Source organism: Macaca nemestrina, chromosome 12 (genome assembly GCF_043159975.1).
Source record: "Macaca nemestrina isolate mMacNem1 chromosome 12, mMacNem.hap1, whole genome shotgun sequence".
NCBI lineage: Eukaryota > Metazoa > Chordata > Mammalia > Primates > Cercopithecidae > Macaca > Macaca nemestrina.
In genome coordinates this window covers 76,184,920-76,203,318 of record NC_092136.1, presented here as the reverse complement: position 1 = coordinate 76,203,318, position 18,399 = coordinate 76,184,920, and the positions used below count along the sequence as shown (strand labels likewise).

The following is an 18,399-nucleotide window of genomic DNA, read 5'->3' as shown; positions in this document are numbered from 1 at the left end:
TTATATGAATGTATAGATTTAAAAAATATAAATCAGGGATGAAACACTACCAGTAGTCTTATTCAAAACAATATCATTTAATATTTTCACCTATGAGAGGTAATGAATGCAGAAATATAGTCTCCATTTTAGTAGACTGGAAAAAATACATTATCCTACTATTTTCTAGAAAAATGATTGTGGCATTAGAAAATCAAATGGAAAAAGTGAATAAGCAGACTGAGATTACCTGAAAATAAGTTAGTTGCTAATAAGATTCAGTATAATGTATGTTTATTAAATAATCGCTACTAGAACAAACATCTGCGACAACTATGAAGTTAGGAAATGCTGTATTAGCTTGAACAGTTTATCTGTTGGTCACATTGATAAGTGACTCAAATATTAAAAGAATGGAAATACATGACGGTGAACAATGCCACATGAGTACATTGAGCAAAAATAGATAATGGCCTCTATATCTTAGAACAGACTCACTTATTCATTGGCATGAATAATTTAGCTCTAAAAAGAAAAATCCAAAAGAAGCCAAGACTAACTGTGGAAAGGACTTTGAACTTTTCCTTTTAGACAGTTAAAAAAAAAAAAAGAAAGAAAAAAGTGTACATGACTACCACAGCTTGACAACTACCATGTGGCACATTTTATATGACATGAGAAAAAATGGTTAAAAGATCTCAACTTTTTGGAAGTCAACTCAAAAGCTGAGGGCAACTAGTATTTTTGGATTTTATAGTATAGAATGGAATTCCCTTTATATTGAAAAGTAAATCATGGACCTTGCACATAGTAATTTTTCTCAAAGGTTTAGGCACTTTGCAACAGGCTATTGCCAATCTAGAAAAACTGATGTGAAAAAATAATTCGGTTGTGTAAATATTAAATACAAATCATGTGATTACATTCAACAAAGACATAGATGTCTTAAATGGATAACATATTTTCATTCTGACAAATGCACACTAGAATAACCTTGCAGAGAAGTGCAGTTGGGCAGTACCACTGTACTGTACCACTGTACCACTTGCTGACGGTCTAGAGCAGGGGAGGCAAACTCCCCAGTCAGAGAGTAAACATTTTAGGCTTTGCAGGTTACATACAGTTTCTGTTGCATATTCTTCTTCTTTCTCTGTTTAAACATTTTTAAAACATAAAAACCAGTTGGGTGTGGTGGCTCACGCCTGTAATCCCAGGACTTTGGGAGGCCCAGGTGGGTGGATCACTTGAAGTCAGGAGTTCAAGACCAACCTGGCCAACCCAGCGCTACTAAAAATATAAAAATCAGCCAGGCATGGTGGCATGTGTCTGTAGTCCCAGCTACTTGGGAGGCTGAGGCAGGAGAATCGCTTGAACCTTGGGAGGCGGAGGTTGCAGTGAGGTGAGATCCTGACATTGCACTCCAGCCTGGGTGACAGAGAGTGACTCTGTCTCAAAAAAAAAAAAAAAAAAAAAATATATATATATATATATATATATAGATAGATAGATAGATAAATAATATATAAAAAATATATAAAATAAAATGAAAAAACCATTCTTACCTTGCAGGCCATACACCTGCAGCCTGGATTTGGCTCATGGGTTGTAGTTTACCAACCCCTAATCTAGACCCCTTTGATATTATGACACATTTTTATCATTTTCTTTTAGGCACAGATGATCTCTGAATGAATGCTTATAGGGAACCATATGTATATGCTTAAAGATTTCTCTAATAAATATGGCTGCTGCAACTTTAGTTAATTCTGCAAACTCAATTTAAAAGTGATGACCTACAGATCTGGCATTGCCAGATGTTTCAGAAGCTTTATGACAATTTTGTGAATATTTAAGATACCAATGACTAAATTCAGTTCAAGTATCAACACTACATTGTAAAAGCAATGAAGCGGTCTTGTAAGGGTTGAAAAGGAGCTGAATGCAGAGCACAGTGACATGTGGCTGGTGCTATACTGACTGATGGCTGCTGAGCTAGAGTGGGGGAATTTTAGGTCACTTGCAGCCTGTAACTGAATTTCTTGATTTGGATTTTAGGGTTTTCTATTTTAAAAAAAATTCTTGTGACCAGTCTTCTACACTAGCCGCCTTTGAAATCAGGTAGTAATTAGCTGAATTTAATGATAAAATGAAGACCTTGAGAAATAATATTTGTTATTTAAAGTACATGAAAATGGGTGGTCAGTACTGCTTAGCTTTCCTCCAAAATGGCTGAATGTGTATCACAGCAACAGAAATGCTGTAGCTAACAAACGACTTAAGTTCTTGAGTGATCTGTCTTCTCCTTAGCTGCTCTGCTGGCTATCAGAGAAGACTGTGCCTTGGGGAAACTTGTTGTCCCTTACAGTTTCCACTTTTCTTTCAGCAATGTCAAGGTTTCATACTCAAGGCAAAAGTTTACAGTCCAAAGTCAGAGATTTACCTTCAGTTTGAATTTCAAGTGTAGAAGTGTTCATATCTGGGTATATGAAGCTGACTGAGCTGATAATTTTGGAGAAATGGTGAAGTTCAGTGGAATGCTCCCAAGGACTTCAACACTACCAGTGGCTTCTCCATGTAGCAATTACATAGTTAGATATTTTAACAAGTATTTCCTTATTTTTTATTATTATTATTTTTTGAGACAGGGTCTCACGCTGTTGCCCAGGCTGGCTGGAGTGCAACAGTTAAAGGACAGTATTGAAAATTTCCAGTCAGCTGGGTCAAGATGACATGATTCCTTTTTTTTTTTCTTTCCATTTTGCAGCTCCTTCCATAAAGGGGTCATAACTACGTTAAATCAAATTTTAGTCTTTTTTTTTTTTTTTTTTTGAGATGGAGTCTTGCTCTTTGCCTAGGCTAGAGTTCAGTGGTGTGATCTCAGCTCACTGCAAGCTCCACTTCCCGGGTTCACGCCATTCTCCTGCCTCAGCCTTCCAAGTAGCTGGGACTACAGGCGCCTGCCACTAGGCCCTGCTAATTTTTTGCAGTTTTAAAAAAGGTTTTCACCATGTTAGCCAGAGACAGGTTTTCACCATGTTAGCCAGGATGGTCTTGATCTCCTGACCTCGTGATCCGCCCACCTCGGCCTCCCAAAGTGCTGGGATTACAGGCATGAGCCACTATGCCTGGCCCATTATTTTTAAATAGTTAGAACCTAGTGAATAAGCTATAATTGTAGACACTGAAAAACAAGACAAAGTGATCAGACTAATTATAGCACTGATAGGATGCAAAATGGAAGACAGGTAGATCTGCAAACAGCCACACAGGTGGAAATTCCAATTATATATAGGTTCTCTTTGAAATGTCAGTTTTACATAAATACTTATCCAGCAGCACATCATAAACCACAGGGCCAAAGCAATTTCTTATCACGTAAACATGGAGTTCGTAGCCAAAACTCAAATTTAGCAACAAATAATTGTTTTCATAGGACTCATAAGATAACTTTAAATTGTTAGATGCTTTTAGGGCATTGGCTAATTCAGAACTGGCTGGTATTATAACAGAACTTAATTTTTGCAGGCATTTAAAGATTTTCATGCATTATGTACCTGAAGTTTTTGTCTCTTAATTTTCTTTAAACCACACGTCTTATCCTTATTATAAGAAAAACCTTCTTAGAGTAAGGGAAGCCCAAATTAACTGTCCTGAAATTTTGCATTATATTTAAACCGTATGATTTACTTCTGTCAAACTAAATACTACTATTTGGGTTCTCATTTGTAGATTATTTAAAAACAAATATTTTTTCCTGTTAATTATCAATGCATTTCCTATCACAAGGATTAAAAAGATCACTTCAGGTGGTGGGGATGTTTCATGAAACACCACGGTGGGGAGTAGATAGTGGGCAGGCAGAGTGACCAATCAGCTTAACCTCCTTTCACCTAGCTGTTCTTTAAAAAAACAAAAATCAAAGTCAAATTGCTTTCAGTTTTTCAGAGTGAAAATGGAGGCACAAGAAGGATATTCAGATGTGGAAGCAAATTGCTTCTTTTACATCCTCATAAAGTATTTTCTTTTCTCTTTTCTTTTTTTTTTTTTTTTTTTTTTTGAGACGGAGTCTCGCTCTGTCACCCAGACTGGAGTGCAGTGGTGTGATCTCAGCTTACTGTACCCTCTGCCTCCTGGGTTCAAGGAATTCTCCTGCCTCAGCCTCCCGAGTAGCTGGGACCACAGGCGTGCGCCACTACGCACGGCTAATTTTTGTATTTTTAGTAGAGAGGGGGTTTCACCATGTTGGCCAGGGTGGTCTCGAACTCCTGACCTCAAGTGATCTGCCAGCCTTGGCCTCCCACAGTGCTGGGATTACAGGCATGAGCCACCATGCCCAGCCTCACAAAGTATTTTCTAAAATATAATTTGCTGTAGGGTTCACAGATGAGCACTGTTCACATTAGGTGATATGCAAACAAATCATTATTGGCTCAGCAGGAAACAGACTTTTTGTACACTCTAGTTAACATGAAGTTTTCCAATAAAACAAATGACAGTGGGAGGGGGTAGTGAGGAATCCAACCCTGTAATGTACACCTAGAATCCAAATAGGAAAAAATAAAGCTATTGAAATAAAGATAATTTAGTAATATCCTATAAGTCACCAGTGATTTCCATAAAATGCTGCACAGACACAAAAGTCTTGAGTGTGTTACTTAGTTGTTGAAAAGAGAGCCTTGTGTGAGGCACAGCTGATTTGGAACATTAAAGAGCCTGGCTTCCCTTTCTGCTTTCCATTCTCCCAATAGAAACAAGGGTCTTCAATGAATTGGCCAGTCTTACAGGTCACCTCGGGGTGTAGATGACTCTCCACTATGGTGCTGGGCAATTTTATTGAACAGGTGGCCACTGGTGGTGATGGCTAAACCACTCATTAAACAAATTGCTCTAAATGGACTCAGTATCAAGGTGTGCTCTCTGTACCCTTAATCTGACTTTAATTCTGCAGAACCTCAGTCTTACCATGTTTAACAGCATTGCCATGTAGGACATGCCTTTATCCTACACTGTATATATATTCTTTACGCAGAAGTATATCTAACTGAAAAGTATAAAAATATAATGGTGGAAAACAAATGAATTTAAAAATGTATGATGGCTGATAGCCCAGGTAACTGCAGGTGAAATGTAGCCAGAAGTCAGAATCTCGGGGCAAAATCAAGTACAGTCTTATGGGCTGTGCCTTCAAATGGTTTAGTTTTATACCCCCTTAAGGCAGAACAAAAGTTCTCTTCATGTTTTGGCAAGTGTTTTTCTTCCTGGAGATCATAAAAGCAGGTGGAAGAATCAGTCTAATGGTCTAATGGTTTGTTGGGCATGCTAAGGGAAGGATGTCAACTTGACCATCTTTGGATACTTGGTTAAAAACTAAGGCTAGTAGGTGAAGAAAAACAACAGAATAGTTTTTGGTTTTAAATTTGTACAAAGGCTACTTACTGAATACTGGAAAAAATGACAAAAAGTGTTTTACCATCTTTGCATAAGAAGAAAAGATTTTCCTTTTGAAACTAGCTTAGGATTTAATCTTGAGTCATGTCATCATATGGTAAAAACAATCTGGATTTTACAATAATTTATAAAAAGCAAAAAAAGTCATAAAAATGCTAAATGATGCAGAGCTACAGATATGATGATACATGAGCAGAGGGGTCAAATCAGATTTTTACTGCAGGCAGGTGTTATGTTTGTGAAAAGTGATGCAATTTGTTATATATTCAAATGCAAATTAGAACTAGCTGCCTTACGATGAGATTTCACTGTCATTTCTTATCACCCTAATTTTTGTGGGTTCTGTAGGTTTCAAGTAACAGAAACTTACATCTATTTCCTTCAGAAAATTAAGGAGCAGATATTTTAATATGCTTTATGTAAATAGGATTCTGATCATTTTAGCTTTAGTTAACGCAACACACTTCCCTGGGCACAACCATGACCTCTCTTTGAGAACTAGAAAATACTGCATAATTTAAAAAATCGGAGTGTAATGACATTCCCTGACAACTTCAACTAAGTTATGTGAGGAGGATGAACTATGGGTAGTCTAGACCACCAGTCCTATTTGTCTAGCCATAGAAACGGTGACAACTTAAAGATCTGCAAAGATCAGAGCAGAGCTGGCTGAAGGCACAACATTCTATACATGTCCTCATGGAGCTTCAGAAAGGTTATAAGATGACCCACTCATTCTGGTTGGCTGTGGCCATAGGCAGACACCATAAATCCTGGGATGTGGTTAAGTATTGAACCGGGGGCAGGTCTGAGCTTGCTTATGATCCTCTGACTAGCCCTGGAACAGACAGTGAAGAACTACACAGAATCCCACAGCTAGCTCACTCACTCTTCTCTCTCTCTCTTTTTTTCTTACCTTTGAGAACCATCCATGAGATTAATACAATATTAATCAAATATGACAAAGCTGAGTGCTGGCTCACAGCTAACTATCTGGATATGGGGTTTTGTTGGCCCTTAGCTGACTGTTTACATTATTTAATCAAATATTAAGAAAAGTATAATTCACATGCAACCCTTGGCAAAAAGAAAAAAAAAAGATTAATTTCTTATAACCAGCACAAACTGTTAACCTGTTAAAGAAAAGCCCAATTGTTTCTGCATTTGAAGCATACACACACATCATCTCTGTTTCTTTATAAACTGAAGCATGAAAGGAGGAGGGGACAAACGAGATAATGCCATGAGCTAAACACCCAGCAGGCCTCACTTCTTATTCTGTTTGTGGAGTGGGTGGCAGCATTAGTCAGAAAGTCACTCCTCTGCTATGATGGTCATGACATATTTGAACTTGTAGATCTTTTAGGATTTCCTTATTTATTCTGCCAGGTCTATGGTAGGTGCTTGTTTTCTTGGTGGAATGATTCATCAATGCTTCCTGAGAGGCTCAAACAGGATCACTGGCCAGATTCCAAAGATAAACTGTTTGGGGACAAATTAGGACAAAATGAGAAAAGACAAAATTGTTCCATGTTATTCCTTAAAAAACTATGAGAAAGAATCCGTGGGGCTGTGACTATACATAGGTTTGCTAGTGATTGTCCTGGTATTAGTAGCCTAAGCACAGTTTCACAGTTTATTCCTTCTAGTCTTGGACCAGATATCAGAGAGTATTTTTATTGAGTTTATTTAAATTTATTAAGCTTTGACTGTCAAACATGGAGCTGGGCATATAAATTATCTCTGATCTTTAAAACAACTCTGCAATGTAGTTATTAGCAGCTCAATTTTATTGTTGAAGAAACTAAGGCTTAAAGAGATTTGTCCAAGAACATGCAGTAGTAAATGAAAGATTCAATGCCTTTGGTTCCAAAGCCTGTGTTTGTTCCACTACCTTTGCAAACTCCCCTTTCTTCTTCCACCTCCATCCTATACTCCCAGTACCAAACCCCCAACACACACACAGGACCTAAGAAGTGGACTTACCTTCACTTTTGGCCTATATCTCAGGTAAAGTGTTCTTGTATACAAACTGAAAGAAAAGTGGGAGGGGGAAAGCTTTTCAGATTCGTTTTAAATTCATACAAACTGGTGTACTGACAAACTTAACCATAGTGCTTCTGCATGTACAAAGCAAGAAAAAAAAAAAGACATGAGTATATGCTTCATTTGTTCAGCAACCAGTTTTTTTTGAGCACCTACTCAAAATAGTAAACCATGCTGTAAATGGATGTGCTGTAATCTAGGCTTTGATGTTCCATTTTATACAGTACAAGCAGAGTACATTTAGCATAATTCTTAAGGGCCATAGGACTTTCAAAATAGAAAGTGAGCACTGACTTCAACTTAAGGTCATCAGCTACATTAGCTCCAAACAAGAGAGTCACAACATGTCCTTTGAAGCTTTGAAGCCAGGCATTGATTTCTCCTCTCTAGTTATGAAAATCCTAGATAGTATCTTCTTCCAATAAAAGGCTGTTTCATCTACATTAAAAGTCTGTTGTTTAGTGTAACCACTTTCATCAATAATCTTAGCTAGATCTTCTGGATAACTTGCTGCAGCTTCACCTTGCACTTTTATGTTACAGAGATGGCTTCTTTCCTTAAGCCTCATGAACCAATCTCTGCTAGCTTCAAACTTTTCTTCTGCAGCTTCCTTACTTCTCTCAGCCTTCACAGAATTGAAGTGAGTTGGGGCCTTGATCTGGAGTAGGCCTTGGCTTAAGGCAGTGTTGTGGTTGGTCTGATCTTTTATCCAGACTACTAGAAATTTCTACACATCAGAAATAAGGCTGTGTCACTTTCTCATTATTCATGTGTTCTCTGGAGTAGCACTTTTAATTTCCTTCAAAAACTTTTCCTTTGCCTTCACAACTTGGGTAACTCTTTGGCACAAGATGCCTACCTTTTGGCCTATCTCAGCTTTCAACATACGTTCCTCACTAAGCTTAATCATTTCTAGCTTTTGATTTAAAGTGAGAGATGTGTAACTCTTCCTTTCACTTGAACACTTAGAGGCCACTGTAGGGTTATTAATCGGCCTATTTTAAACTTTGTTTTCTCTTAGGGAATAGGGAGACTGCAGAAGGAAAGAGACTGGGGAGTGGTCAATTGGTAGAGCAGTCGAAACATACAACATTTATTAAGTTCACTGTCTTATATGTGCATGGTTTGTGGTGCCTCAAAACAATTACAATAGTAACATCAAAGATCACTAATCACAGGCCAGGCACAGTGGCTCACACTTGTAATCCCAGCATTTTGGGAGGCCAAGGTGGGATTATCACTTGAGGTCAGGAGTTTGAGACCAGCCTGACCAACATGGTGAAAGCCTATCTCTACTAAAAGCGCAAAAATTAGTCAGGCGTGGTGGCGCATGCCTGTAATCCCAGCTACTTGGGAGGCTGAGGCAGGAGAATCACTTGAACCCAGGAGACAGAGGTTGCAGTGAGCCAACATCGTGCCACTGCACTCTAGCTTGGGGGAGACTCTGTCTCCAAAAAAAAAAAAAAAAAAAAAGATCACTGATCACAGATCACCATAACAGATATAATAATAATAATAAAATTTGAAATATTGTCAGTATTACAGAAATAAGACAGAAACATGAAGTGAGCACATGCTGCTGGAAAAATGTCACCTATAAACTTGCTTAATGCAGGGCTGCCACAAACTTTCAACTTGTAAAAAATACAATACCTGAAAAGCACAACAACAAAAAAGTTATGCATGTTTTGTTTATTTTGAAATCAAGAAGTGTGATGTTTCAGGTCTGCTCTTTTTCAAGATTGATCTGGCTACCTGTGGCCTTTTGTGGTTCCATATGAATGTTAGAATTATTTTTTCTATTTCTGTAAAAAATGTCTTTGGAATTCTAAATGAGATTGCATTGGATCTGTAGATGGCTTTGGGTAGTATGAACATTTTAACAACTTTGTCTTTTAATCCATGAACACAGGATGTCTTTTCATTTGTTTGTGTCTTGCTTGCTTACTTTTATGAATGTTTTGACCTAGTTAGAGGTCTGTTCTATTTCTTCACAACTCAGTCTTGGTAGGTTCTACGTTTCTAGGATATTGTCCATTTCTTCTAAGTCATCCAATTTGTTGGCATATAATTGTATGATTCTTCTTATCTCTGTGGCAGCACTGTAATGTCTCTTTTATTTCTGATTTTATTTATTTGAGTCTTCTGTCTCTTTTTTTTTTATTAGTCTAGCTGAGATTTGTCAATTCTGGTGATCTTTCAGTACCCCAACTCTTAGTTTCATAGATTTTTTTAAATTTTTCTATTTTGTTTATTTCTGCTCCATGTTATTTCTTTCCTTCTGCCAAATTTGGGCTTAATTTGTTCTTCTTTTCCTAGTTCTTTGAGGTGTAAAGTTTCATTGAGATCTCTCTTCCTTTTAAATGTGGCATTAATTTCTATAAACTTCTCTTAGTACTGCTTTCGCTGCATCCCATAAGTTTTGGTATGTTGTATTTTTGTTTTCATTTGTCTCAAGGTATTTTCTAATTTTTTGATTTCTTCTTTGACCCAATATTTGTCCAAGAGTATACTATTTAATTTTCATGTTTGTGAATTTTCTAGTGTTTAAAAAGTATTTACATCATCCTATTTTAAACAATAAAGAAAAAAAAACAAACTCTAGTACAAGGCTAAAAAAGTCTCTATTTCCTACCTGAAAAGGATGTGAAGATAGGAACCAAGGCCAGTTAAAATATGCCACCATGCATGAAATTGTGTGGTAATACCTATGATAGGTGGTACCTTCTTTCGAAAGTTCCTGTGTGGAGAGAGGGAGAAAATCACCATGTTAAATTTTTAAAATATTTAGCAACTAACGCTGATAGTCTTAGAGCATTTTGAAATATCATTCTCAAAACAGCAGTTATTTAATTGCCTTAAGCTTCCTGTAGTCTGCCACATTGTTATCCAAAGTACATTCTGAGGAACAGTATTCAACAATGATAATTTATGGTCAATTCGTGTCATCTAAGCCCTTAGACACTTTTCTCTCTTATATCTTTTTGAAGCAAATCCCAGATACTATATCATTTTATTTCTTTTTTTTTTTTTTTTTTTTTTTGAGACGGAGTCTTGCTCTGTCACCCAGGCTGGAGTGCAGTGGCCGGATCTCAGCTCACTGCAAGCTCCGCCTCCCGGGTTTACGCCGTTCTCCTGCCTCAGCCTCCCGAGTAGCTGGGACTACAGGCGCCCGCCACCTCGCCCGGCTAGTTTTTTTGTATTTTTTAGTAGAGACGGGGTTTCACCGTGTTAGCCGGGATCGTCTCTCGATCTCCTGGCCTCGTGATCCGCCCGTCTCGGCCTCCCAAAGTGCTGGGATTACAGGCTTGAGCCACCGCGCCCGGCCATCATTTTATTTCTAAATATTTTAGTATGTATTTCTCAAATATGAAAACCTCCCTAAAACACAACCACATTTTCACACCTAAAAATAATAATACTCCCTTAATATCATAAAAGTTTCAGTTACTGATCATCGAAGTTCCAAATTTCTCATACTTTATTTTTTTAAATAGTTGGTTTGTTTGAATCAGAATCCAAAAAAGGCCAACACATTGTATCTGGTTGATATATCTAAGTCTCTTAATCTATATGTTCCTCCTCTCTCCTTTTTCCTGCCTTTGCAATTTTTTTTTTTTTTTTTTGAGATGGAGTCTCGCTCTGTCGCCCAAGCTGGAGTCTCCTGCCTCAGCCTCCCAAGTAGCTGGGATTACAGGCACACGTCACCAAGCCCAGCTAATTTTTATATTTTTAGTGGAGACAGGGTTTCACCATGTTGGCCAGGCTGGTCTTGAACTCCTGACCTCAAGTGATCCACCCCCTCAGCCCCCCAAAGTGCTGAGATTACAGGCATGAGCCACCGTGCCTGGCTGTGCCTCTGCAATTTATCTGTTGAAGAGACCAGGTCATTCATTCTGTAGATTTCTCACAGTCTGAATTTTGTTGATTGCCTTCCTGTAGTACTGTTTAGTACCTTCCTCTGTTCTGTTTATGCAAAATTGTTAGTTCACAGGATTTGGAGTTGGAATGACCCACCTGTTTAACCTATTCAGCATGCTCATTTCATGGAAAAGAGGCCAGAAAGACAGAGTCTTAATGAGAGACTAGAATCCAGAGACACCTAAGTCTAAGATTCAAACTCCTGGCAATATATGATTGCTGAAAAGATGGTAAAAAAACACTTGCTTTTTTAGAAAATAACATTAAGCATATGAAAGTGTATATTTATATACATATTTTTCATATGCTTATTACAAATCAGTCTTCTTTATTCACTGAAGCAGATCAGGCAGGTTTCAAAGGAATAGTCAACATTTGATTAACTATATAGTTCTGTGATGCCCACACACACAAAACCTAAACCCTACAGAGGTTATGAAAAAGTCTCAGGTCCAAAATTTTAGGTAATTTAAACAGGCATTCCAATAAGCTAACTTTATTATACTGTACATATCTTTTAAATGTCAACAATAGTAAAAATTCATTTCAGAGCACTATTATTTCTATATGTTTATAAAATTCTCTACTTAATAAAATCTTTCCAAAAATATTTCTGAAGAAATGAAAATATATCTTACCTCAGTGAATCACAAAATATGTTATCTATATTCCAAAATAAAAATCCCAATAAAAATATACCCAATGATGTATAACCCAGTCCTCTAAGCCATGGATAAACCCTGTGGGGGGAAAAAAGAAAAGCAAAATAAAATTTTCTCAAGTCATGTCATGATCAGAAATTGAAGCCATCACTTTCTTCCTTTTTTATAAGGGCTGGGATCTCACTATGTTGCCCAGGCTGGAGTGCAGTGGCTATTCACAGGTGTGATCATTGTACATTCCAGCCTCAAATTCCTGCGCTCAAGGGGATCCTCCCATCTCAGTCTCCCAAACAGCTGGGAATATACACATGTGCTACCTTGCCTGGCAAGAAGACATCAGTTTCATTAGAAGGAAAAGTTTTTGTTGATAGTAAAAGCAGACCTATCAAATTTTCTAATAATTTGCCTACTATATGTAGCCATTAAAAGGTGCCGAGAAATAAGCCATGAAGACTTTAATAAACGTATTGGGAAGGTAATCTGAAAGTACCTGATAACTTTTTTGGTCCCATGGAAGAGGCAGGGGGATAGTGGATTAGCTATCAATGTAGGTTGAGTCATATACTCCATGTAAGGCAATGTAGTTACACACACACACACACACACACACATATTCACTCATTAAATCACTTAATAATATATATGGAGTGCTGTGTACCAGACATTGTTCTAAGCATTTGGGAAGGTAATGATCAATAGGTAAAGTTTTTGTTCTCAAAGAATTTACAGTATAGCTGGGGGAGGTAAACAATCAAATACATAATTATAATTGCTTTGAAGAAAAATAAGGCCTGATAAGGAGAGAGTGATATGGGGGTATTGTGGACGGGTGTGCATGCACACACATACCATACACAAAATGTTCAAATAATCCCTGTGAGGCAGGTATTATTTTTACTTCACTGATGAGGAAATTGAAGCTTGGTGAGGTACTGAAAATAGTATCAGCTTACCTATGTTTTATAGCTTCAGTGAGGTATAACTGACTTACATTAAAACTATTAAATATATTTAAAGTGTCTCTCTGATCAGTACATCTGTATATACCCATGAAACCACCAACACAATCAAGATATCCACCACCTCCAAAAGTTCAATTTGCATTTTTTTTTTTTTTTGAGACGGAGTCTTGCTCTGTTGCCAGGGCTGGAGTGCAGTGGCCGGATCTCAGCTCACTGCAAGCTCCGCCTCCCGGGTTTATGCCATTCTCCCGCCTCAGCCTCCCAAGTAGCTGGGACTACGGGCGCCTGCCACTTCGCCTGGCTAGTTTTTTGTATTTTTTTAGTAGAGACGGGGTTTCATCGTGTTAGCCAGGATGGTCTCGATTTCCTGACCTCGTGATCCGCCCGTCTCGGCCTCCCAATGCGATTTTTAGAATGCTATATAAATGGAATCATACCATATATACCCCTGATTGTATAGCTTCTTTCATCTGACATAATTCTTTGAGATTCATCTATGTTATTATGTTATCAATACTTCATTTCCTTTTACTGCTGAGTAGGTACTCCATTGTATGGTCACAGCACAATTTGTTTCTCTGTCCAAATGCGGGTTTCCAGTTTTTGACTATTACAAATAAAGCAGCTATGAACATTCACAAATAACACTTTATATAGACATATGTTTTCATTTTTCTTGGGTAAATAGCTAGGAGAAGAATGGCTGGATTGTATGGCAGGTGAATATTTAATTTTTCAAGATAACTGCTACACTGTTTTCCTAAGTGGCTGTACCATTTTACATTCCCACCAGGCATGTATAAGTGTTCCAAATGTTCCACATCTTCATGAGGACTTGGTTTGAAGTCAGTCTTTTTCACTTTAGCTGTTTTAGTAGGTGTGTAGTGGTATCTCATTGTGGTTTTAATTTGCATTTCCCTAATGACTAATGTTTTTGAATATCTTTCATGTAGTTATTTACTATCCATACATCTTCTTTGATACATTGTTGTTTGCCTTCTTATTATTCAGTTGTAAGAATTCTTTCTTTATTTTACATGTAGGTCCTTTGTTGGATGTATATTTTGCAAGTAGTTTCTCCAAGTCTGTGGCTTGCCTTTTATTTTCTGAATACTATATTCTGAAGAACAAAAGTTTGAAATTTTGATGAAGTTCAGTTTGTCAATTTTTTGTCTATAGTTTGTGCTTTTTATTAATAAATCTTTGCCGAACCAAAAATACTTCCTATATTTTCTTTTAGAAGTTCTATAATCTTAGTTTTTTTTTTTTTTTTTTTTGAGACGGAGTCTCGCTCTGTTGCCCAGGCTGGAGTGCAGTGGCGCGATCTCGGCTCACTGCAAGCTCTGCCTCCCGGGTTCACGCCATTCTCCTGCCTCAGCCTCCCGAGTAGCTGGGACTACAGGCGCCCACAACCGCGCCCGGCTAATTTTTTGTATTTTTTTAGTAGAGACGGGGTTTCACCGTGGTCTCGATCTCCTGACCTTGTGATCCGCCCGCCTCGGCCTCCCAAAGTGCTGGGATTACAGGCGTGAGCCACCGCGCCCGGCTATAATCTTAGTTTTTACATTTAGAGATATAATGTACATTTAATAGAATTCACTTGTATTAAATTTTTATATTGGTGTGAGGTTGAAGTTCATTTTCTTTGTCCTAAGTATATTCATTTGTCCCAGCAAAATTTGTTGAAAAGATTATCTTTTCTCCACTGAATTACCTTGACATATTTTTGAAAATCAGGTCAGTATGGGTGTGTGGGTCTATTTTTGGATGTTCTATTGATTTATATTTCGTTATTACCACCAATACAACATTGTCTTAGTAGCAGCACAGAGTAAGTCAAGTCATGCAAGTCCTCTAACTTTGTTCCTTTTCAAAAACTGTTTTGGCTATTCACAATCTTTTGCATACCCATGTTAATGTCAGAATCAGTTTCTCCATTTTTACCAAAAAGCCTGCAGAACCTACAAATCAGGATTGGAGAACTGGCATCTTAACAATATTAATTTTTCTGATCCATTAAATGGTATATCTGACTATTTGTCTAGCTCTTCAATTTCTCTCAACAAAAAAAACTGTACTGTGTAGTTTTCAATGTACAGCTCTTGCATATTTTGTTAAATTTAATCCTTAAACATTTAATGTATTTTGATGTTATTGTAAATTATACTTTACAAAATTTTGTTAATAGTTCACTGCTAGAACAGAGAAATATGATTTTGAATCACTGACTAGAATCTTGTGCCTCTGCTAAATTTCACTTATTGCTTCTAACAGCCTTTTTTTTTTTTTTTTTGAGATGGAGTCTTGCTCTGTCACCAGGCTGGAGTGCAGTGGCTCAATCTTGGCTCACTACAACCTCCACCTCCCAGGTTCAGGCGATTCTCCTGCCTCAGCCTCCCAAGTAGCTGGGACTACAGGCGTGTGCCACCACGCCCAGCTAATTTTTGTAGTTTATTAGTAGAGACGGGGTTTCACCATGTTGGCCAGGATGGTCTCGATCTCTTGACCTCGTGATCCGCCCACCTCAGCCTCCTAAAGTGCTGGGATTACAGGCATGAGCCACTGCGCCTGGCCCTCTAACAGCTTTTTTTGTACATGTCCTGTGATATTTTCTATACATGATCATGTCATTTGCAAGTAAAATGTTGGGTAGGATTTCCACCAGTATAATGTTGAATAGAAGTAATTATAATATATATCCTAGTTTTATTCTTGATTTTTAAAGGGATTAAAAAAATACATGTCATGACTAGGTGTTTTATATGCTATAGAATTATAGGTTAAGAAAGTTCCTTTCTATTACTAGTTTGTAAAGGGTTTTGTTTTGTTTTTGAACATAAATAGGTGTTGAATTTTACAGAATGCTTTAGTGTAAATCTTGGTATGTAATTTTCCTTTTAATTTTTAATTTTAATTTTCTAAAGACTGGTCTGCCTTTGTCCTTTATTTTTTAAATATGGTGAATGGCAATAATACATTTTTCAATTTTGTTTTACTTAACTGTGTATTGGCATATAAGTGAATGTAAAAGGTAATTAGTTTAAAAACGATCAGGAAAGCACAAACCTGGCAATGTATGGAAAAGGCATTATTACCACTGTTTGATGAAGGTTCTCAAGAGAAGATAAGCTTAAAAGAGTCACAGTCTGGCTTCAATTTTTCAGAGTTTATCATAGCCCCCATTTGGGGAGGGCAAGAATGAGTCCTAAGAAACATAAGCCTCAACACAGTGAAGGCTTCTGGCAGTGTGGGCCCAGTACTGAAATATGACAGGAATATGATCAGTGGGGGTAGGGTGCTATCTGTTTTCTGCTTCTAAACTTACTTACCATGGCCAATCTTCAGCTCTCAGGGGCAATTCAAACCAAAACTCTTCTGTGGGGTAAAATGAATGTCTTTGGTTATCCAGGTACCAGGGCGGGAAGGGGAGAGCAAGAACATCAGTACATGGTCCATGAAAGGCTAAGGGGACTTACTACCCATATAGTATCAGGTGCAAGAGTGTAGAATACAGAAGGCACTCAATATATGTCTCTCTCTTTCTCTATCACACTGCTTTATTCTGGACTGCCTGCCTGTCTAGCATACAGCTGTCATCTGAGAAATCCCTTTCCATCACCTGCACCTTAGGAACTGCCTTCACCTCTCTCTTTCCTTGGATCTCCTGTCTTGTATCCCATGCACTCCTCCTTTTTGTAGTACTCTCATTTTGGTGAAGCACATCTTTCAGTAGGTTCTTGAGCAGTATTTAATGATGTAAGTTTTTTTGAGATCTTGGAATGTATGAAAATATATTTTTCTCTGTATTTTACTGATAGTTTGGCTGCCTGTAGAATTCTAGCTTAGAAATAATTTTCCTTTAGAAATTTGAAGGCATTGGTCTCCTAGTTCCAATGTTGCTTTGGCAAGCCCAAAGCCATTTTGATTCCTGATCCTTTGTATATATTCCTGCCTCTCAACTTATATACTTTCTGGAATCCTTCCTTGTTCTGGAACTCTGAAACTGCCATAGGTCTATTTCTATCCATTGTGCTGGGTATCCAGTGAGCTCTTTCAGTCTAATAACTCATGCCTATCAATTATATAATGTTTTCTTGAATTATTTTGGTAATTGCTTCTCTTCCATTTTCTCTGTTCTCTGCCTCTGTCTCCTTTTTGATGTTGGTTCTTCTATTCTGGCTCAACATTATTCAGTAATATTTCTATTGAATCTATTCTATCTGCCATTTCTTTCTCTTTTTTTTTGTCCTATACTCAGAGTGTCTTCTTTAACTGTATCTTTTAAACACTTCAGCTTTTCATTATATATATATATATATTTAAAATTAGACAGAAAGTCTTGCTTTGTTGCCCAGGCTAGAGTGCAGTAGTGCGATCATAGCTCACTGTAACATCAAACTCCAGGGCTCAAGTAATCCTCCCACCTCAGCCTCTCGAGTAATTAGGACCTCAAGAGCGTGCCACCATGCCAAACTAGTTATTATTATTATTATTTCTGGTAGAGACAGGGTCTCACAATGTTGCCTGCTGGTCTCAAACTCCTGGCCTCAAATGATCCTCCCACCTTGGCCTCCCAAAGTGTTGGGATTACACTTGGCTCATATTTTTAATTTTTAAGATTTTTTAAATTCTCTGAATGTTCATTTAAAAAAATACCATCCTATTTTTGATTCATAGGCATGGTTTTGAAGCTTTATTACTTCTGCATAAGTTGGTTCCTCCTTCCCTTATTATTTGTTTTGGCCTCCATCTTTCATATTGGATTCATTCATCATGTGTGACACTGTCGTCTCATTTTTAATAATCTAAAAAGGGAGACTAAAAAGGTGATCATAAAAGCCCTAAGCATGTGGTTGAGGTCTTTGGACTAGTAACCGTCACTGTAGGGCTATTTTGCTGGGACAGTTGTTGAGGGAACCCCCAATATCAGTATTTTTAGGTCTTTTAGGTCGACCATATTCCCTAAAAGAAGACTCTCATTTTTTTTGCCTAGAGTTCTTTGCAGTCAGCATTCAGAAAGTATAACCTCACCCAGTTTCCCTGATTTCAGTATGCTATTCATATGCTCAATTGTGCCTGGCAAAATTTAGTGTAGACACATTGTTTACCCTTTCCAGAGAATAAATCTTCAGACTTCTGTAATTACTCATTGCTATGAAATGGATGAGGGGATCTGCTTTTAACCAATTCTCATTTTAGATCTCTCTTCTATCTCCTTTTCCAAACCTCCTGTTACTGCTCATGCCCAATACTTGAGAAAATTCTGTGATGTAAACTGAAGGTTCCTGGCTCAGAATTTGTCTTTCTTGGGCCTGTTAAGGCAGTTAGTAGTAGTCTATCTATGTTCCAGCTTCTAACATTTTATTGAGTCTCCTCCTTGC

The 18,399-nt window shown here is 37.6% G+C and overlaps 1 protein-coding gene and 1 long non-coding RNA gene across 6 annotated transcripts in view; one reads left to right on the top strand and one right to left on the bottom strand.

The window, feature by feature from the left end:
- The window catches only part of LOC139357546 (uncharacterized), a 36,289-nt gene that overhangs the window by 14,574 nt on the left and 3,316 nt on the right, over positions 1–18,399 (top strand). The window lies entirely within an intron of this gene.
- The window catches only part of LOC105468944 (alkaline ceramidase 3), a 169,437-nt gene continuing 151,294 nt past the window's right edge, over positions 257–18,399 (bottom strand). For all 5 annotated transcript variants that reach the window (XM_071075335.1, XM_071075336.1, XM_071075338.1 and 2 more), the window contains 4 exons: positions 12,033–12,134; positions 10,109–10,213; positions 7,414–7,459; positions 257–6,909 (listed from right to left, as the gene is read on the bottom strand). In XM_071075335.1, the coding sequence (XP_070931436.1) occupies positions 6,856–6,909; positions 7,414–7,459; positions 10,109–10,213; positions 12,033–12,134 (307 nt within the window). In that variant the 3' untranslated portion in view covers positions 257–6,855. The remainder of the gene's footprint in view (positions 6,910–7,413; positions 7,460–10,108; positions 10,214–12,032; positions 12,135–18,399) is intronic.